We start from the raw sequence: 21,792 nt of genomic DNA, 5'->3' as shown, positions 1-21,792 counted from the left end.
CCAGTAAACTGTAGTGCCTGTTTAGTGTCATCCAGGACTTGTGTACTTCTCGCGAAATACGGGAAGCTGACGCACTCATCGCGAGACGAAGCTGGGCGTGGTTTTACATCAGCATCCTATGCACGAGTTTCTTGAACTGCTTGGTCTGTACGCACTGTCGTCCAAAGTGTGGCGGAGTGAATGTCATGGGGAAAGCCAAGCGGACTGGGGCGCGGAGGCAGGTCCACAAAGCGCCCGCAGGGGCGTCCGGAGGCCCGGCGAAAACTAACCCAAACCCATTTGAAGTGAAAGTCAACCGGCAGAAGTTCCAGATCCTTGGCAGGAAGACGCGCCACGATGTGGGCCTGCCCGGGGTGTCCCGCGCTCGTGCCATCAGGAAGGTGAGGGGATAGGCTCTACCCAGGTTCTGCGTACTATGCCCAGTGGCTAGTGAAAGCCATTTGGGGAGAAAAAGATTTATTTGGCTTACACTTATATATTTCCATCATTGAGGAAATTAGAGGCAGGAGCTGATGTAGAAGTCATGAGGGGTGCTGCTTACTGGCTTGCTCTCTATAGCTTGCTTAGCCTGCTTTCTTAAAGAACCTAGGACCGCTGCTAGCACATAGGTGGGCCCTCCGCGGTCAATCACTAATTAGTAAAATGCTCTTTGGGCTTGCTTGCAGCCCGGTCTTATGAAAGTATTTTTTTCCAATTGAAATTCCCTTCTTTCTGATGACTATACTTTGTGTCAAGTTTGCCTTAAACTAGCCAGCAAAACGATCAGGACTGAGGCATAACACTGCCTCTCCTTTGCTTGATATCGAATGCGCTTCCTCTGGAAACCCTTCCTCCTTGGGATCTTCCAGGTATACATTCTTCTTGACTCTTCTTGGAGCTTTTAGGGCCTAAGAGTCAATCTCTTCTGAGCTCTGAGCTGCCCTGTACCACTGCTCTGTATGCTTTGACCATGACAGTATTCGTCCCGTGGATAGGGTTTACAGAGTATGCTCTTTGAATGTTTGGAAATTGTCCTTCCTCTGAATTTCATGAGCTTGTCCCTTGGGAAGTCACTGGAATAGTACCTTTTGGGGATAACCTCATAGCTTCCATCCTTGTTCTTATGGCCCCATCTCAAGAGTATATTGTACCTTCCTTTCAAAACCAGTTCAACAAATGGCATTCTCTATGTAACTGCTGACGTTCGTTTGACTTTAAAAAATAAAAGTTTGTGAGTGCCGTTTGTGCTGTGGCTTTAATCTCTGGGGAATCGGAGACAGGTGGATCTCTGAGTTTAAGGGCTTTATGGTGAGACTCAAAACTTCCAGTTGAGTCTCAAAAAATAAATAAAAGAAATGAGTAAGTAAAAGGCAATTCATGGTTACTTTGAGAAAATTAATAGGTTAGACTTATTGGTAATGTTTGTAAAGGGGATAAGTAAGACCTAGCCTTTGCCCTTCACAGCTACAAATCTGTACTTTGTTACAAAGGATCCAGTTTACATGAGATCTTTAGATTGAAGGAAATTTCTTTTTTAAAAAAACTTAATTACTAATTTTATTTTAAATTTAATTTAAATTTTATTTTTAATACATTTATATTATAAATAATAAATAAATAAATAATAACCTCACCACTATGGTATTTGATCACATCTGGGTCTGTCCTTAAAGGGAATCGCATTGTAACTTTGTAAGGAAATTTCTTTTTCTTTTTGCTCTTTCGAGACAGTGTTTCTCTGTGTAGCCCTGGCTGTCTTGGGAACTCACTCTGTAGACCAGGCTGACTTGGAACTCAGAAATCCGCCTGCCTCTGCCTCCCAAGTGCTGGGATCAAAGGTGTGCGCCACCACTGCCCAGCAGGAAATTTCTTTTGAATTGGGTAAAATATCCATACTGCAAGGAGCTGACACTGTCCTGTGTATGTCCTGTATGTGGTTCAATGCATGCATTATAAAAAATACAAATGACTGTCTAATAATTCACCAGTATAAACTATAGGCCAAGGATGGCAGAGAGGACATTTGAAAATAGAATAATGTGGCATCTAACAGAACCACATCAGCTGTTTCTAATTAAGCCTTGAGTTTCATGCAGTATACCTGCCACATGTACTGGTTATTAGCATTAAATAAAGTGGCAAACTGTATTCTTCTCAACTTTACAACCCCTTCTGGTGGCCACCTCAGTGAAGATTATAGAGATTTTATGTGAGAATCATTGATGTGTGATGTGTTTTCCAGAGAACCCAAACTTTACTAAAGGAGTACAAAGAAAGGAACAAGTCCAATGTGTTCGCAGACAAACGCTTTGGGGAGTATAATAGCAACATAAGCCCAGAGGAAAAGATGATGAAGAGATTTGCTCTGGAGCAACAGGTATGGAAAAAGAATGGCAGGGACGTCTTTGCTCTAAACTTTACACAAGGCCCGCCATGGTGAAGGGTGCTTCTCCTTGTTCACCTCTGAGTGGTTTGCCTGCCATGTACAGGGGATATGTCTCAAGGGGTGTGTCCCATCTGCGAAGACAAAGGGGAAGGTACTTTGAAGAGTCGAAGAGTTACTAGTAGATAAATACCTTTACGAGAGCAAATAGCAAATAGTAACGTGTCAGAGTCGGCTGAGGTCCTGCCTTCAGCTTTGTTGGTTGGAGGAGTGAGTAGGGAACCATTGCCAAGGGGGAGACTGAGTAGGAGCTTAGCTTAGCCGAGTTGACTTAGATAAGAATTTTCTCCATCCCATAATCAGCTTCCAAATGCTGACATCATTGCATACACTAGCAAGATTTTGCTGAAAGGACCCAGATATAGCTCTCTCTTGTGAGACTATGCCGGGGCCTAGCAAACACAGAAGTGGATGATCACAGTCAGCTATTGGATGGGTCACACGGCCCCCAATGCAGGAGCTAGAGAAAGTACCCAAGGAGCTAAAGGGAACTGCAACCCTATAGGTGGAACAACAATATGAACTAACCAGTACCCCGGAGCTCTTGTCTCTAGCTGCATATGTATCAAAAGATGGCCTAGTCGGCCATCACTGCAAAGAGAGGCCCATTGGACTTGCAAACTTTATATGCCCCAGTACAGGGGAACTCCAGGGCCAAAAAGGGGGAGTGGGTGGGTAGGGGATTGGGGGGGGTGGGTATGGGGGACCTTTGGGATAGCATTGAAAATGTAAACGAGGAAAATACCTAATTAAAAAAAAATTTTCTCAACAAGTTCTGCATGTATTTCAATCATCTTTCAAATGATCCAGAATAATTTTCATACTGATCATGTACGGTCATATCTCTCATATAGTGGAAAATAACTAATTTTCTAGGAAATAAACACAATAATTTTAAGTAACTGACGTTAACCCTTTTTGTCAAGCGATATCATGAGAAAAAGAACATCTACAACCTAAATGAAGATGAAGAATTGACTCATTATGGCCAGTCCTTGGCTGACATTGAAAAGCATAATGACATTGTGGACAGTGACAGTGATACTGAAGACCGGGGGGCATTGTCAGGTAAGTCAGAAGCCTGGTAGCTTGGAGCAAGGGACAGTGTGTTTCTTGTTGGACTTTCTCCTGGAAATGATATTTTAACCTCTTGATGAACTGCATAGGTCAGGGTTTTTGCTTTTGTTCTTTGTTTTGTATGTTTGTCTCAGCTGTAGGTTGGTATGTGTGACCAATGCCTTTTGGGACTGATAAAGCACTGTTCATTCCTACCACAATAGCCAGTTTTATCTCTAAGCACAGAGTTAGAGCTGCGCAAAAACCCACCTCATTGACTTAGCAAGAGCTCTTCTGCATTGCCTAGCTCCCTAAACGTTCATAAATTCTGCCCTAGTAGATGTAGCTATGGCATTCGTGTTGGACTGTTAGATCGGCTTTGTGCAGGAACTGGTATTTAGCCTGTGCCTGTAGGTAACAACACGAAGCAGAGTGAATGTTAACCTTACTTAACTAATATACCACTATATCAAATAAACCAAATTTACCAGGAGATTCAGGAGTCATTCATTCATTCGTTAATAGTTTATGTGACAGTTAGTCTTAGTTCTGGAGAAATGTGAGAGAACAAAATACCAAATACTTAACCTTGGCAGTTGATGTCAGATGTCAGACTCAGATGGTAAACAGTTAGATCACTAAATTCTCTTGTCTGTGAGATATGCAGTGGGCGATATGTCCTAGGAAAGGGCTGAGAATGCCATCAGGTAGACACTGCCAGGCTCACTGAGAAGGCGTTTGAACAAATACTATCAGCTTAGGAGCCAGGAGGCTTCCCGTGGGAGAAACAGTAAATGTGGAGGGTCTGGAGTGGGAACTGCTAGAAGGCTGGTGGCTCACGGTAAGTCCACAGCAGAGCCATGTGGGCAAGGGGGACCACTGAGACATTTATGTCAGGACATTCCATTGTCTGATGGGACGTCCTAACAGGATTTACTAGTAATTAGATTTGAATGAGGGAGAACGGGGAATGGGGTGACTGTGAATGTGTTGGCCTAATCCACAGAGAAGATTGGATTGCCATTTGCTGAAATGAGGAAAACTTTTACGTAGATTTAGAGGAGTCTGTGGAGAGACATCCAAGGTCAGCTGGAGAGATAGGAACCAGAGGCCACCAAATAAGCAGGAACATGCAGGAAAAATGGCACGGGTTGGGGAGGTACTCAGTGAGTGTGAGTGCAAGCCAGTGAGTGTGAGTGCAAGCCTGGTCATCCCTAGCACTCATATAAGGAAAGGCCAGCTGTGGGGCCAGCAGGACCGCTCAGTGAGAACACTGGGCATGCGCCTCAAGCCTGGTAACAGGAGATCAGACAACTCCACAGAGTTCTCCTCTGACCTCCACATGTGTGCTGTGACATGTAATCCTGCTCCCCACTCCAGTCACACACACACTAATAATTACAATTTTTTAAAAACATCAACACGGAAAAATCTCAGCATGGTGCTGTGGGGACAGAGGCAGGAGGATCCCTGGGGCTGGTAGGGCTTGAGTTCAGGTTCAATGAGAGAGCCTGTACCTAGGCTATAGGAGGAAATACAGTAGAGCAAGACACCCAGTGTCCGCGGGTCCCCATACAAACGTCATCAGAACAGAAAGAGAAGAGCTGAAGCCCGAAGAGTCGGAGAAGGCAGAGAGAGAATCTGTTGAGGATGTCCTGGGCATGTTGGCTGGAGGCCAAGTAGAGCCCTTTCTGCAGAGAGTGGGGGATGGAGAAGGCTAGGAGCTGGCTTGTAGGTTAGTGAGACCTCGCAGGGGAGCCAGGGAAATGCCAGAAGACAGGGAGATAAAAATGAAGCAGACGACGCTGGAAGCTTTACTGTGAGACCAAAAGTAGAAAAAAGGGGGGTGGGCGTGAAGTTGAGCTTTGTCTTAACATTGGAGGCAATAAAGACATGATGTAATCAAGTCAGAGAAACTGATGGGGCCAGGGCTGCTTTTGCCGTGGCCTGAGAACCTGAGTTTGATTCCCCAAAACCCACATAAAGGTAGAGTGAGAGGACTGACACTCCACAGTTGTCCCCTGACATCTACTTGATTGCCATGACACACAGTGCCCACACTCATATCACGTATAAAAAGGTTTTTAAAACTGCCCTTGGAGAAGCGTTGACAGAGTTCTACCCAAAGGTGGCTGCAGAGTTAGAGCTCAGGTTTCACAGTATCTTCTTCTGTCTGTTTCCAGCTGAACTGACTGCTTCCCACTTTGGTGGTGGGGTCCACAAGAACAGCTCTCAGAAGGAGGGCGAGGATGGAGACAAGCCAAAGACACGGAAGGAACTGATTGAGGAGCTCATTGCAAAGTCAAAGCAAGAGAAGGTGGGCTGCTTACCATTCTGATGTGCACAGCACCAAAATGGGGCAGACTTCCTTCCCATGGACATTTCTCAGCTGTATTTCATTTCTATCTGAACTTAATATAGGACCATTCATTTTGAAAAGGAATATTCTAGATCTCCATTAAGCTTACACCTCTGATGTTGATGTTGGCTTTAGTGTTTGGGAAACAGTATGTCTTATTAAACTAGCAGTGTACTACTCAGAATTTGGATGTGTAGTAGCAGGAAGCTATTTCTGTTTGACTCAGACTTACACTTGCTTCTGGTCCTTTAGTTCATGTCGACGCGTTTCATATGAGGTGGGTCATTGTGTGTGTCCTTGGCCTTGATTCCAGGCCGCTCGTGAAAGTCTAATAATGATGGTGTGTGATTTTGTATTTGCTGGATTTTCTTCCCAGAGGGAAAGACAGGCTCAGCGAGAAGATGCCCTTGAGCTCACAGAGAAGCTGGACCAAGACTGGAAAGAAATACAGATTCTCATGTCACGAAAACCTAAGAAGTCAGAAGACAAAGAGAAAAAGGAAAAACCCCAGGTGGGCAGCACCCTTCGCCTCACAAGAGGTTACAGTGACAGTGAGCTTATTATCTGTTGACTTCGACACTGTAACATCTTTGGCTCTTAACTGCTCAGGGGGCTTTCAGTGTGTGTGCCAACTCGGGTCCATGGAGCCATTTTGCTGACCTTACAAATGCTTCCTCTTTGTTTTGTTTTGTCTTGATTCGATTTGATTTGATTTGAGACAGAGTTTCTCCATGTAGCCTTGGCTGGCCTAGAACTCTGTGTAGACCAGGCCTGCCTCAGTTTCACAGAAGTCTGCCTACTTCTTTCTCCTGCCAAGAATAAAGGGCTGTGGTGCTGTGCCCAACTTTCAGTTAGCTTATCTCATGTTTGTTACAGGGTAGAAGTGACCAAAAGTTACCTTTTTCTCTACCTTAAGTGAATTACAGTGTTTCTCAGGTGAGAAGTACTGTAGGGCAGAAACAAGGGAAAGCTAAACTTCCGTACGGTCCTGACATTCATGTGTGGTCTGTTTAATGCTTGCTTTCTCTTCCTCTGACAGTGACGCTTTTTACAATCTCCAGATCTGTTGAAAAATGGTACATTTGTTTAGTAGCAAGATTCTACTGAGGAAATAGGATTTTACTAGATTATATCACGGCGTGGCCGTGTGTGTGTCTCTCTGAGTCAGCCATAGCATTGCTGGGACTCGTGTAGGTTCCTGTGTTTTAAGCTTAGTACTCAGATGAGTGGTGTTTATCTTTGTTACACCAGTACATTTGTTAGTTTGGGTGGGGTTTGGCTTGCTTTTTTTTTTTTTTTTTTTTTGAGATAGGTTTCACCAAGAGTGACCTTGGCCTCCTGCTACCATCTCCCACATGCTGGGATCCCAGGCATGCTGCTATGCCCAGTAGGTGATATGTTTTAAGAATAGTTTTTGCCTCCCAAGTGCTGGGTTTAAGATGTATGCCACCACAATTTGAGGCCAGTCTGCTCTACAGATCGAGTTCCAGGGCAGCCAGAACTACACACAGAAACCCTGGCTCAAAAATAATATAACATAAATATGTATATATTATATATAACACATAAGTTATATATGAGTCTATAAAATAATTTTTATGAGCAGAAATGTCCATTTAACCCACATGTCTACCTGCTTTTCAGTTTTTAGAGCTAATTACAACAGCATCGATTTATTTGTTTATTTAGGTGGGGGATTGATATGCTTGTGAGTAATTGTGCAGGCCAGGGGTGGCAGCATCTTCTGGATGTGAATCTGTGGACATAGGACAGGGGCCAGGGACGCTGGTCCTCTGCAAGAACAGCAAACACTTGCAATTGTTGAGCCATTCACTAGCCCCAGGAACAGTTGTCTATGCAGAAGAAAAGACTTAGGCCTGGTTTGTCCCGTTCTTTATATACGACGTCCAGTCACTAATGGAATGGTCTTTACTTTTTGTAAACAATTCTGAAAAACATCTTATTTTCCCCTTAGCCCGATGAATATGACATGATGGTTCGTGAGCTTGGCTTTGAAATGAAGGCTCAGCCCTCTAACAGGATGAAAACAGAAGAGGAACTAGCAAAGGAGGAGCAAGAGAGGCTCAAGAAGCTGGAGGTACGGGTGACTTGTAACTGAGTGCTTGGCCCAGCCTGACACCCAAGAGGCTCAGCTCCCTCTCAAGGCCTGAGTGCAGCAGGCTTGTCCTTTCTAAGCTTTTCTGCTCTATCTTGGAAGGCGGGCTGAATTGTGCTGTGTTTACATTTCACATTGGTACAGACATAAGTGTCTTTTCATTCGTGAGGTGATCATATGAAGTAAAATACACAGTATATGAGGCCTTTCTTTGTACCAGCCTCCCACAAACAACCGCTGGCACTGGATTGAGTCCGTGCCTGTGCGCTTAGGGCCTTGGTTTCTTGTGTTGAAGCAGATACTGTGCAGCTGACTGCCACAGGCCTCTTCAGTACCTCAGTGTCTGCAGAGATTTGACGAACGCAGCTGGTGACTTCTCTTTCCTTACTGCCTTAGGCTGAAAGACTTCGAAGAATGCTTGGAAAAGATGAACATGAAAATAAAAAGAAACCAAAACATACATCAGCAGATGATTTAAATGATGGCTTTATACTGGATAAAGACGATAGGCGCTTGCTTTCTTACAAGGTAAGGTGTCCCCTGCCTCCTTTAAAAACCACATTTTCTAGTGTTCATTCAGGGGTTCACTATAGCTGGAATACTGAAACCTTATAAACAATTTTTGTCATGTTTCATTGTATATTTGCTACACTGCCATCTTCCACATCTATGAGACCCCTTAGAACTTGCAGTTTCTCCAGGCCAGGTGCTTCTGCTCCACTTTTCTTCTTCCTCTTCCTCCTCTTCCTCCTCCTCCTCCTCCTCCTCCTCCTCTGCCACCCTTCCCCAAACCTCCTTTTCTCTCTTTCCGATCCATCTCATCTTCCCTCTCTCTGCCCAATCTTCAACTCTCCTTTATTTTACAAATTCAGGTGGAAAGCAGGTTTACAGGGAATCACCTGAGTACTGACTCAGTCCTTGTTCACAACCACTCACAGGAGAACAGAATTTACATCAAATATAATTAGCCCCAGGGCTATCCACAACACAAAAATACCCAAAAAGAAAAAAAGAAAAAAAAAAGCCATTTACATGAGCAGGTCCAGCCCCAAGGCACTGTTATCTCCTCTGTTCCCTACCCCCCAAGCCCTCACAAGATACCATCAGCATTTCACTTTCATAAGCTCTGTGACAAAACCCAAATTTTCCCCAGCATCCCAGCTCAGGGTTCTCTGGGAGGCTGCAATAGTCTCTACTAGAAGTTTAAGGGATTGTGCCACCTTTAGCTGAGCCCTGGCAAACTCCTTATTGATGGGAATCCATCAAGAGAAAGTGACCATGTGACTTGGGCAGGAAGTCCAGGGGAGGGGGAAGGCCCAGGCATGTATGTTCCTTAATAATCCCCATGAACGGGGACTACACTATGCTAACTCCTCCTGAGAGCAGGCCTACCTGACTGAAAGACCTTCTCTAGGCCTCATCTCCTAGTGCCCCTGTCCCCTCTCACAGTTCCACAGAGGACCAAGCTTCAAATGCAGAAACACTTGGGGAACTAACGGAAGCACTATGGGAGAGCTTCAGTTCCTGTGGTGTAGGGCACCTCAGGGAAGTGGACAGGGCAGCCCAAAGCAGATGAGAAAGAATGATACCACGTTGCCATGGTATTCTGGTGTTGCTGCAGAATGTTCTAACTGAGGTCAGCATGGTCTTTTTCTAGGATGGGAAGATGAACATTGAAGATGTCCAGGAAGAGCAAAGCAAGGAAGCAGATGGGCAAGAGAATGACCAGAAAGAGGGAGAAGATGACAGTGAGGAAGAGGATGAGAGCCATGAGGACTCAGAAGAGAGTGAGGACCCAGACAGCCACTCAGACCTAGAATCTAATATAGAGAGTGAGGAGGAAAACGAGACACCGAAGAAGGAGCAACGTCAGACTCCTGGGGGGAAGTTGCCAAAGGATGACCAGAAAGCTCAAAAGGCTGTTGCAGCTGAGCTGCCCTATGTCTTTGCAGGTAAACAGTTTTTTCTGTTTTCAGGCTGAGATTCAATCCCCAGGCTTGTTGGGTTTTTGTTTTGTTTTTCTAAATAATGGCCACCGTGCGTACTTGCGAGTCTCCCTCCCTGGAGATGCAGTTGTGAGTGCATGGTCACATTTCTCTGGTGATGTGATGTCATTGCTGTGTGGCTAGCTTTCATTCTTGGTATCTGTGGTCCTGCATATTAGCATGACTTCTCCCATCGGTTCCATGGCCACAGGTCTATGACCGCAGAGATGAAGCAGGCACCTTTCTGCAGCAGGGTGTAGATTAGATTCCTGGGCCACCTGTAGGAAGGCTTTACACCTGGATACTCCAGCCACAACAAATAACCTTTTATCAAATATAGCGTTCTTTGATCTGAAACATAGAGAAAAACCCTGACTTGTTCTGTGACTGAAGGTTAGTTCCAGAATAGAAAACTAATGAGCCAAGCTGGCTTGCAGGGAGGAGACTTGATGTATGAGTCTCAGGAAATGGATTTGCTTCACGCATGTGCTCTAATCCTGTCTGACATCTTTACTGAAACCAGCATTGCCACAGAGATGCCTCATGGTTTGTGGTCTTCAGGCAAATTACTACTTGATGAAATCCATGGGTCATCTTTGCTTTGGGGCTGTCCTCGGGTACATGATTTGAGTACAGTCATTTAAGTAATGTCAGACTCCCTGGAGAAGAGTAGATATATATGAGGTTAAATAAACACCTTATATAACATTTAAGTTAAGTAACTTTTCACAAAGTGAAGGAACTGTGCCTATACTATGTAAGTAGCTATGTGGATTGTTGTCCTGTTGAATGTTAACTGTGAAATATGTTTTGTGTTTTTGATAGCTCCTGAATCCTTTGAGGAGCTGAAGTTTTTATTGTCAGGAAGATCAATGGAAGAGCAACTTTTGGTGGTGGAAAGAATTCAGAAGTGCAACCATCCAAGTCTTGCAGTAGGAAACAAAGCAAAATTGGAAGTACGCTGAGATAAGTGTGCTGGGTATTGGAGTATTAGCATAGTCCTGTTTCTCTGAATGCTAGACTTACTTGGAGGTACATAGTACCGTGTGCCTTGGTGTTTGCTCAGGGCCTGCATTTGTTATCACTGTGGTGACACCAGAAAGCACTTAATGAGGAGCAGAAAGCCACATGTGGCATCAAGCTCCACTCTACCTCAGAGCAGCCATTACCCTTGTTTCACAGGTCAGGAAACTGAGACTCAGCCCGTCAAGTGGCCAGGACTAAATAAATGAGTTGCTATTGGCTCCGTTCCTTATAGGGATTATCATGTCTTTACCCTGACCATGCAGCCTTCTTCTTCTTCTTCTTCCTCCTCCTTTTGTTGTTGTTGTTGTTTCTTCCATTTTATTTGTGAGAAAGGGTCTTGCTGTATCTTTGGATGCTCTGGAATTCACATTGTAGGCCAGGCTGGCCTCAGACTGGGATTATAGGCGTGCACCACCACACCCAGCTTTGTTTTGTTTTTGAGTTGGTCATACTTTTGTGACCAGAGGGCTTCAAACTTTTGTCTGTCTCTGCTTCTGAGTACTGAAATAGTTGGCAGGAGTTACCTACCATGCCTCGATCATTGTTTGATTTTAATAAATTACACGCCATCTGCCATTCCATAAAGAACGTATCCTGTCCTTAGCTGTCTTTCCTCATGTGTGTCCAGCAGTTTCTAGCAGCATTTTTTGCTTGTATTTTGTTTGTACTCTTCTGAAGTCCGTTGTCCCTGTGGGCTCTGGCCAGCATGCAGGTGTTCTGGGAGCTGTCGGCTATGGCTTAGCATTTGGTATTTGGCACTGAGTGATCTTCCAATCTATGTCCCTGCAGAAATTGTTTGGCTTCCTCTTGCAATACATAGGAGATTTGGCTACAGACAGCACACCAGACCTCAAGACCATCGATAAGTTGGTTGTGTAAGTAAAAATGTTTGTTTCAAGAGGAATACAGGGCTGAATTGCAGTTTTATACTATGTAATGTTACAATAACATTTGGTGTCATTGTGCCAGTCAGTGGCAATGTGACCTTAGCAGGCAGGTGACTGCCCTCAGAGCGCTATAGAGACCGCACAGCACATGCCTCTGCACTGCCATGACTTGCTCACAGCTTTCCCTCTGACTCATGCTACCCATGCAGGGATGAAATAATCTCACATTACCAACAAGTTGATTTTAAAACAAAGCTACTGTATTTACAGTACTGGTACGTTAGTTTGTGTTTGTTTCATCGGCACTGAAGCCTCACATCTCCCCCCCCACCCCCAACCCCCCTTGGGTGAGTTTAGAGGCATTTGGTCCTTGCCTCACTGGACCCACACAGGAGGTGCTTTGCTTGAGTCTGAGAGTGCCTTCTTGGGAGCATGGCCACTTGTCTTGCCCAAGGATGGCTATTGAAGCTTTGGCCTTTAGCACAGTTGTACTGTGGCCCCTGTGGTGGTTTCCTGCTGCTGTATGGTGGCTGGAAGGTCAGAAGAAACTGATCTCTTGTCAGGAGCTATGTGATAAGGGAAAGTCTGTACCAGGAGGGGGCGCTCTCGAGCCACCTCTGTACTGCATAACTAGCCTGTGTGTCCCCTGCATGTACACAAAGATGCTCTTTCACAGTGTTTGTGAAGAGGAATACGCTTATATGTAAAGTGCTATGGCGAACACTTAGACTATGCTCCCAACAGTATTGATATTATAAACAGCCATGGTACCTCACATATCCTACAACCACTTAAACACTCTGACCAGGGTTTTAGGAAATGGCAAAATCAGTATATATTATTATAAAACACTACTTGAAATGTCACCTGGACTACTAGAAAGGTCACCCATCATTAAAAAAAGTGGACTCAGCAGTAGAGTATGAAATGGGGTTCAGTACCCAGCAACCATAAAGCAAAAATGTAGCTCCATCTGCAGGCTGCCAGTTCTTCCTTGTAGAGGCAGCGACTGTACAGGAACATAGTTTTGAGGTTTGTTGCTTTCTCTCTAAAGTCATCTCTATTATGTTTTTGTTTGACAGGCACTTATATAGTCTTTGCCAGATGTTTCCTGAGTCTGCAAGTGACTCCATAAGATTTGTTCTCCGAGATGCCATGCACGAGATGGAAGAAATGATTGAGACCAAAGGCCGGGCAGCGTTTCCAGGGTTGGATGTGGTAAGCAGAGACAGGGCTCATCAGATCCTTTCTTTGCATCCACTGGAAACCAAGTTTATTTTGAGTCATACATGGTTGGCATTGTGTTCCCTGCTCGTGGCTTTGAGAGGTGTCCAGCTTGTGAACCCATGTGTCCCATATTTCCCATGAATGTGGCTGGATACATTTGTAGATGTCAGCGTCCTATTGAAAGGTGACAGCTTGAACAACCCTGCTAGCCCTTCTAGAATGATCTGAGAGAACTGCAGGAAGATATGAGAGAAGAGCATATAGTCTTTGTTCTTTTCTCTTTTTTTGATTTTTTTTTTTACTTACTCTCTTTATATCCTCCTCACTGCCTCCCTTAACACCTCCCTCTCCTTCCCCTTCCCCTTCTCTGAGCCCATGGGGGCTCCCCTGGATATCCCCCACCCTGGCACTTCATGTCTCTGGGAGGCTAGGTGCTTCCTCTCCCATTGAGGCAGACAAGGCAGCCCAGCTAGAAGAACATATTCTATGTGTAGGCAACAGCTTTTAGGATAGCCCCTGCTCCAGTTGTTTGGGACCCACATGAAGACCAAGCTGCACATCTGCTACATATGTGTGGGAGGCCTAGGTCCAGCCTGCGAGTGTACATTCTTGATGACTGACGTATAGGAGAATTCTGGCTTGAGACTACATAGAGCTATGCCAAATCATAATGGTAGAGATGGAGTTTAAGACAAACAAAACCACTTTCTACAGAATGATTCCAGCCTGCATTCTTTTCTTTTAAATGTTGAGAAATATTTAAGTCTCCAATATCTTAACAATTTTGAGTTAGTACCTTTGAAAGAAAACTTTGAAGAAAGTTAGTACCTTTGAAGCGGTGCTGGCTGCTTCATTTTCTCGTGCTTGTGTTGAAATGAGTCCGCAGTGACTCACAGGTGCTTAAGGTTTTGCTGATGTCTTTTACATGCATGCGGAAAGATAGCTGGCCTGAGCCAGCTTACTAGTTAGGTGGGTCTTCTTGACCCTCCCCAGCTCACTTCTTATTGCAGCCAGGGCTGTTGGGTGCTGTTGTAGACATTAATTTGGGGTGGAGGGTTTTAAGTACCAAGTCCTTTCAAGCCACATGGTCATGTGTGGGCTCTTCATCCTCTCTCAGCATCTCTTTGGTTGGGGGTCGAGAGTATTAATTATTATACCTGCTCAGATACCTCAGATAAGCTAATATGAGTGTTCATGATACACTAAACTTCACACGACCCTGTTGGTGCTGGGACACGGCCGCCAGTACAGTAGTAGCTCTGTAGCTCATAGTGTGGTTCTGTTGCTGCTACACTGAGGAGCTGTGCTGTACAAGAAGCTTGCCAGACCATGGAGCTAGCAAGGCTCTCTTTACACCTAACCTCTAGTCATTCTACAGTGAGAGAGAGTCCCTGCCTGACCAGAAGGAAGTGAGTTCTTCTAGTGTGTGCCTGCTGGTTTCTAGGTATGCTTGATCAAATTGGCAACGCTTTGGGTGCACTGGAGGGTTTCCTGGTGCCTTTAGCTATTCCTGCTTTTACATATGCTTTGGAGTAGAAGAACTGCAGGTACTGGCTGCTGAGACATGGCTATGCCCTAGCAAGCAGACACAGGATATCACTTGGTGTCCAGTGAGGCAAGCAGGTCCCTAGCTGTCTTAGTTTCTATTCCTGCACAAACATCATGACCAAGAAGCATGTTGGTGAAGAAAGGGTTTATTCAGCTTACACTTCTCACATTGCTGTTCATCACCAAAGGAAGTCAGGACTGGAACTCAAGCAGGTCAGGAAGCAGGAGCTGATGCAGAAGCCATGGAGGGATGTTCTTTACTGGCTTGCTTCCCCTGGCTTGCTCAGCCTGCTCTCTTATAGAACCCAAGACTACCAGCCCAGAGATGGTCCCACCCACAGGGGACCTCCCGCCTTGATCACTAATTGAGAAAATGACTTACAGCTGGATCTCATGGAGGCACTTCCCCAACTAAAGCTCCTCTCTCTGTGATAACTCCAGCTGTGTCAAGTTGACACACAAAACCGGCCAGTACAGTAGTTTTGTTACCCTGAAGCCCCAGTTCTTCAGGCTAGAGGTGAGGGTTGAAGACCTTTCCAAGCTCACGGGGTAGAACAAACCCATCCTTCTGGACATTCCAAATGAGCCGGGCTGCGTGTGGGAAGGCATGGGAGCGCTGGTGTGTCCTGGGAGGTATTGAGGGAGGCCCTGACCTAGAGTGAGTCGAGTGAGTTGTGGTGGCTTGTCAGTGCCTGCTGTATCTCACTAGGACTTTAAAGACCAGTTGTGCTATGAGACCTTTTTAAACATCACTTTCTCTTTTGTTTGTATTGCACCACTTCCTTTCCAGCTCATTTATTTGAAAATCACTGGGCTGTTGTTTCCAACCTCTGATTTCTGGCATCCAGTTGTGACTCCTGCCCTGCTGTGTATGAGCCAGATGCTTACTAAGGTGGGTCCCATCTTCCAAAGGTGGGTGGGGTCATCCCCACATCTCGGGATTATCTTAAACAAGAGTGTCCTTTCACATCCCAACAGCCTGTAGTCTCAATTACAAGTGACACAAGGGTCACATGAATCCAGCAGTTCAAGCTTGAACAGTATAGAAAGCCTGTCTTAAAATAACAAAAAATAAGTCCACAGTTATTGACCATTAAGATTTGGCATAAAATTGGTTATCGAAAAGGGCTTGTGAGAACCTGTGGAGATCGGAGTTCCAAGGTCAGACAGTAGCCTTGTCCCAGCCCCAGAGCTCCCTGCATGAGCTATTCCAGATAGAGCCGGTGGAGAGAGCTGGGGTGGGAGGCTTGTCTCAACAGTGTGAAATCATATGCAGAATGTGACTCCAGACAGGCTTGCAAATAGTAGTAGTTACCGAGTCTGAGGGCTTGTGTTCAGACCGCCCTTTTCCTGTATGGGCACACTGCTCACTGCCCCAGGATCACGCAGCCTTCATAGTCAGTAAGCCTCTTTATCAGAGTGCAGGGCCTCCTGTGATACTGAGTGGGGTGCTAGTTGTCTGCCCAGTCTCCTGTACTAGAACAGGATTCCAAGGCAGTAACTGTCTCTGTGGGTTCCTTCCTAGTGTCCAGTCATGTCCCTACAAGATGTGATAAAGGGCCTGTTTGTGTGCTGCTTATTCCTGGAGTACGTGTCCCTGTCTCGGAGGTTCATCCCCGAGCTATTCAATTTTCTACTTGGGATTCTTTATATAGCAACTCCAAACACAAAGAGCCAAGGTGAGTTGATTATGGAGACTTAAAAATATGCATTAGAGGTTTTTGGGGTTTTTTTTTAAGTGTTTATATACACATTCTGGAAAGTTGAGAGAACATTGACAACCTCTGAAGTCTGCAATCCAGGAACCAACTTTCTTTCTCTGAATCTGTGTGTATGCATGAATACACATTGCATACCAGCCTGAGGCTGGGGTGTTCCATCTCTCCGGGGCTGATGCTAAAGCCATGTAAATTATTGCAGCAGATTTCAAGGGTTGGAACTTTAAGTATTTGGAACTAAATACATGATGAAAATTAATCTAACCTCCCTCTTTCACACTTTAGGGAGGAAGGGTAATAAGGATTGAGCCCCTGACCTTCCCCCATTTTTATTATTAAGATGCAGTCTCAGCCAGCTGTGGAGGTATATGCATTTAGTTCCAGTCCCAGAACTTGGGAGGCAGAGCCAGGTGGAGCTCTGGGTCCAGGGTCAACCTTGTCTACAGAGCAAGTTCTAGGGCAGCCAGGGCTACACAGAGAAACCCTATTTAATAATAGCAACAACCATAATAATACCGTGTCTTCTTCTTAGGCTGGTCTAAAATCCCTAGACTCAAATGATTTCCTGCCTCCGCCTCCTGCATAGCTGATACTCCAGGTATACACTGCCACTCCCAGCTCTCTACTGTATGTGGCTGGCTGGCCCTCTCAGTGCAGTCTGTAAGCTGAGACTCTAGGAAGGAGAGCTAGGGGGAGCCAGAGTACTACAGAGTTCCAAGTCTTAACTGGTTTCTTTCCCTGGTACGTGTGTGGTGAGACTGAAACAAGGCGCAGCCTGAGATTCGGGTATAGTGTTGAGCACCCCAGCAATCAGGTGACCTCATCTGAAGCCAGGCAGTGACTCAGTCAGTCCTCCAGTTGCCACCATCCCTTGGATTTCTTGTCACACGATGTTCCTGCACAGAGCTCCCTTGTGGTACTGCTCTACAAACATTGCCTGCCCCTGGGTATCAGGCTTGGCCTAAGAACAAGCCATCCAGTCTGACCCCTGTCACAGATTGGCATGGGTCCCTGGAGAGGGTACTGCAGTAGAAAGTGCAGGTGCTAGCCAGGGACCCACCCCATAATCAGCATCCAAACGCTGACACCATTGCATACACTAGCAAGATTTTATTGAAAGGACGCAGATGTAGCTGTCTCTTGTGAGACTATGCCGGGGCCCAGCAAACACAGAAGTGGATGCTCACAGTCAGCTAATGGATGGATCATAGGGCTCCCAATGGAGGAGCTAGAGAAAGTAGCCAAGGAGCTAAAGGGATCTGCAACCCTATAGGTGGAACAACATTATGAGCTAACCAGTACCCCGGAGCTCTTGACTCTAGCTGCATATATATCAAAAGATGGCCTAGTCGGCCATCACTGGAAAGAGAGGCCCATTGGACTTGCAAACTTTATATGCCCCAGTACAGGGGAATACCAGGGCCAAAAAGGGGGAGTGGGTGGGCAGGGGAGTGGGGGTGGGTGGATATGGGGGACTTTTGGTATAGCATTGGAAATGTAAATGAGTTAAATACCTAATAAAAAATGGAAAAAAAAAATAAATTGTAAGATCCAAAAAAAAAAAAAAAAAAAAAAGAAAGTGCAGGTGCTGGAGTGCAGTCAAGAAGGTGGTCCTGTGGCCGAGTAGGAGATTGAAATAAGCTGACCATCCACTTGCCCCCATGTACCCAGCCACTTCCATTTAACCATGCCTGAACTCTGCCCCAGCGTGTTCCTCTTCCTCCATCATTAACTGATGTTTCTAGGTCTTTGCCAATGTCTATTTTGTTCATCCTCTCTGCCTGCTCAGACCTCTGGCCAACTCTGCCTACCAACTCCCCAGCATTCTGGCTGCTCTTCCCTCTATTTTGGTTTTGGAATCCGTTTTACTTTCTCTATATCTAGTTTATTTATCTGTAAGGGTGCTGGCATGACATCCCTACGAGGATAAGACTGGCTTGGCTATGACCTAAGTGCTTAAACCATGTGTGTAACCTGAATAAGGCCATAGGAAGTGTGTTGCTAGCAGGTTCTACATTAAGTTAGGCAAACTGCCTTCTCCATCTCCTCTGGAGCTTTCCTCACAGGTATCCTGTCTACTTGTTTGTTTGTTCGGTTGGTTGGTTGGTTTGGTTTTTCAAGACCAAGATCTCTGAGTAACCCTAGCTGTCCTGAAACTGTCTAAGCCAGGCTGGCCTCAGTTTCAGAGATCCACCTGCCTTTGCCTCCTGAATGCTGGCATTAAAGGTGTGAGCCACCACTACCCAGCACAGGTATTCTTTCTGTGCTTATTTGGACAGTTGGAATTAGCTCACTGATATCTAGCAAGACCCGGCAGCTTGGTGCACGGCTGAGCTACTCCAGCGCAGGCCCCCTGAGCTTGTGATACCTGGGTCCTTTCTGACCTGTCACGCTTGGGATTCAGGTTCCACTCTGGTGCACCCTTTTAGAGCACTTGGGAAGAACTCGGAATTGCTCGTGGTCTCCGACAAAGCAGATGTGACCACCTGGCAGAGGGGAAGCCTCCCCTTGCACTGGGCAAATAGACTGAGCACCCTGACAGCGACTGAGGCAAATCACACCAGGTATGTGTGACACCCCAGGGACATCAAGAATAAATGTCCTAACATGTGCAGCATTGTTTTCAAAGTATACTTATTTGATTGGGAACTGAAACTGAGTCCGCATTTTAAAGTATTGTTGCATGTCTTGTGCTTCTTTCTGCTCTGGGTAAACTATTTCCTAGACTGCCATAATGAGCCATTTAGCCTTTCTGCTGATGTAATTCCACTTAGATTTTCTGAGCTGTGGGTGAGACATTTCATTGGCTTATGAGTAACTACTGAAATAAGGTGAGCTGAGTCCCTTTCATTGTCCTGTGTCCTTGTAGGCTGTCCTGCGTAGCCTCGTGTTTGAGCCTGATGAAGCACTGCGTGCTCATGTACCAGGCACTGCCGTCCTTCCACGCCATCTTCAGGCCCCATCAAGCCCTCCTGTCGAAGCATCTTGCAGATTGTAGCCTCCCCCAAGAACTTCAGGTGAGGCCTTCCAGTCACTAGGCGCCTTGCCCTGTCCCGGGCTGTTCAGGACCCAGCACCAGCTTAGTGTTTTTGTCATTGAAGTTGCAGCTTAAAAGGCATCACAGGGAAGTCTACCAAAACTGTCTACAATCTCAGAAGCACAAAGGGAAAATGGCCCCACTCGTTCCAGGCCATCCAAAGCACCTTACCCCACAGTTTCTGAGGGTGACCTCGAAGGACACCCTCACTTGGTCCTTGGAGCCCCCGTGTGTCTAAACAAGGCTTTTGCTGCTTTATTTAGCATGTGTGGTAGTCAGCAGCTCTTCATGCTTATACTTGGTCCCCATCCCATCTAGGTGTCCTTACCCTGTCCCTCCTTACTATCTGTGCCCCTTGTTCCTGACTGGTTTCCTGTCCTCTGCCTTCTGCCGTTCCCACCCTCATCATCAGTTATCCGCATACCAGCCCAGCTTCCTTGGAGAAAAAGGCATGTTGTCTCCTCTGTACCCTCCCCCCAGTGACATCTCCATTCACAATAAAAGACAGAGGGTCAGGCTACAGTGCAGGCTGGAGTGACCTTCCCTTGGCCTCACCACCTGCACTCTGGGCTTCTCACAGGCTTTCCCTCAATTTTGGTGATGTTCACAGTTGCTCTTTCCTGGCCCCTGCACAGAGCTTTGTGTGCTGTTTGCCCATGGTGCTGACCTTTCCTGTACACATTACACCCTCGTCTTTGTGCCACTTGAAGACAGACCCTGGCTTTCCTGATTGCTGAGTCCCCCAAGTCTGGAGCAAGCCATTCCTTGACTGTACTGAGTCACTAGCACCTCCTCAAACAATCACTGTGGACATGACTGTGGTTGTCCCTTCTTTTTAAAGGGATCCCTGGTCCTACAGATTTAGGCTGGCCAGTTAGGGTTATGGAGCTTGTAGTTTCTCAGTTCTCACATGACATTTAGATGGACCAAGACTATATACAATGGGTGCAGGGAGGCAAGCAAATTGGGATCCAGAGCACATCTGTGTGAGGGGAAGGGACAGACCAACATCAGTGAGCTGGCTTCTACAGGCTTCCCTGGAAGCCACAGCTTTAGCGAGACGTGTCTTAGCTGTGTTTGAGCAGGAATCCTGTTCTGCCTGACAGCATCATGCTGCTCTAACAGCTGCCTCCACACACTGCAGGTCACCTAGGCAGGGAAGGTGGTCTTATGTGCTTTAATCCCAATTGTGCTGATGGTGCCTTGCCAGTGTGTCCCTGCAGAAAGGCCATATGCTACTCTCTGGACACAAGCTCTTTCATTTACAGCTTTCTCTCTGGGTGTGGGGTTATTTATGCATTGGCATATGTATGGAGGTCAGAGGGCAATGCCTTTGAAATTTAGTTTCCAGAGATTGAACTCAGGCTTGGTGGCAGGAGACCTTATATGCTGAACCATCTGCTCGTCCTAATTGCATTGCTGTTCCCTATATAGAGGATGGCAATGCAGCCAAGCTGCACCTGACACGGCCCAGTGGGTGTAGAGTAGGCAGTGGCAAGTATGGCCTCTAGGAGACCTCTTAACCATGCCTTTACATGTTCCTTAGGAGCTGGCTCAAAGCATACTGTCAGCAATGGAAGGCCAGAAGCAGCACTGCCGCCCGCTGGTGTGTGAGAAGAGCAAGCCCGTCCCACTGAAGCAGTTCACCCCCCGGCTAGTCAAAGTGTGAGTGCTGGGGGACCCTGTGGAGGCCAGGACTGTCTGTAGGCTAGAGGTGGGCGATGCACCTGCTTCAGCCTGGGACAGGAGACATTGCAGTCGGCAGTCAGCTCACCTCTATAGCCTTTTTGATTCTAACTTTAGGCTTGAGTTTGGACGGAAACAAGGCAGCAGTAAAGAAGAACAGGAAAGGAAAAGACTAATCCACAAACACAAGCGGGAATTTAAAGGCGCCGTCCGAGAGATCCGAAAGGACAATCAGTTCCTGGCCAGGATGCAGCTCTCAGAAATCATGGAAAGGTGAGGAGGAACTGTGTGTACGGGACTAGGGCACCGCTGTGGTGTGACACCACACTCATAGGCCGCTGGTTTTTCTCAGCACTGGGGAGTATGGTGAGCGATATACTTGGCAGCCTTTGCAGGACTGAGGGTAGAGCCATGCATGTGTGGTTCTGAACTGTTAGTGTTCAAACTGAAGAAAGCAAAATACCTGAGAACTGATGCAAGATTAACACTTGCTTTTTTCTCTTTCTCTTTAGGGATGCAGAAAGAAAGCGTAAAGTAAAACAGCTTTTTAATAGCCTGGCCACGCAAGAAGGTGAATGGAAGGCTCTTAAGAGGAAAAAGTTCAAAAAATAAATTGTCTTGTAATGTAGCAAGGCTGTGTGGTGTGTTGTAATGAAGGGTTCTGGGGGTTCATTGTGGAGTGTGGGGTCCCATCTCCCTGCCATGCTCAGACACAGGTTGGGGAT

The 21,792-nt window shown here is 46.1% G+C and overlaps 1 protein-coding gene and 1 long non-coding RNA gene across 3 annotated transcripts; one reads left to right on the top strand and one right to left on the bottom strand.

Moving 5' to 3' along the window:
* Positions 1 to 82: 82 nt before the first annotated feature.
* Positions 83 to 21,695, top strand: Nop14 (NOP14 nucleolar protein). 2 transcript variants are annotated; one of them, NM_029278.2, is made up of 18 exons: positions 83 to 380; positions 2,222 to 2,356; positions 3,349 to 3,490; positions 5,662 to 5,795; positions 6,214 to 6,348; positions 7,813 to 7,935; positions 8,350 to 8,481; positions 9,611 to 9,905; positions 10,764 to 10,894; positions 11,754 to 11,839; positions 12,934 to 13,069; positions 15,417 to 15,518; positions 16,152 to 16,305; positions 18,749 to 18,908; positions 19,214 to 19,361; positions 20,928 to 21,046; positions 21,185 to 21,340; positions 21,580 to 21,695. In NM_029278.2, the coding sequence occupies exons 1-18, from the start codon at positions 186 to 188 to the stop codon at positions 21,677 to 21,679; spliced, it is 2,583 nt and encodes an 860-aa protein (NP_083554.2). In that variant the 5' UTR covers positions 83 to 185; the 3' UTR covers positions 21,680 to 21,695. The 2 variants fall into 2 exon arrangements, 1 of the variants encoding a protein (NP_083554.2); XR_376833.4 differs by having other exon boundaries at positions 89 to 380; positions 18,774 to 18,908.
* On the bottom strand, positions 7,755 to 9,537 carry Gm15522 (predicted gene 15522). Its single transcript, NR_168516.1, has 2 exons — positions 9,346 to 9,537; positions 7,755 to 8,370 (listed from the first exon to the last, which is right to left on the bottom strand). It is a non-coding gene; the product is annotated as a predicted gene 15522 (long non-coding RNA).
* Positions 21,696 to 21,792: the final 97 nt, after the last annotated feature.

The sequence above is a fragment of the Mus musculus genome, chromosome 5, assembly GCF_000001635.26.
Source record: "Mus musculus strain C57BL/6J chromosome 5, GRCm38.p6 C57BL/6J".
Lineage (NCBI taxonomy): Eukaryota > Metazoa > Chordata > Mammalia > Rodentia > Muridae > Mus > Mus musculus.
The sequence above is the reverse complement of the archived record's forward strand: the minus strand, read 5'-3'. Positions and strand labels throughout refer to the sequence as shown.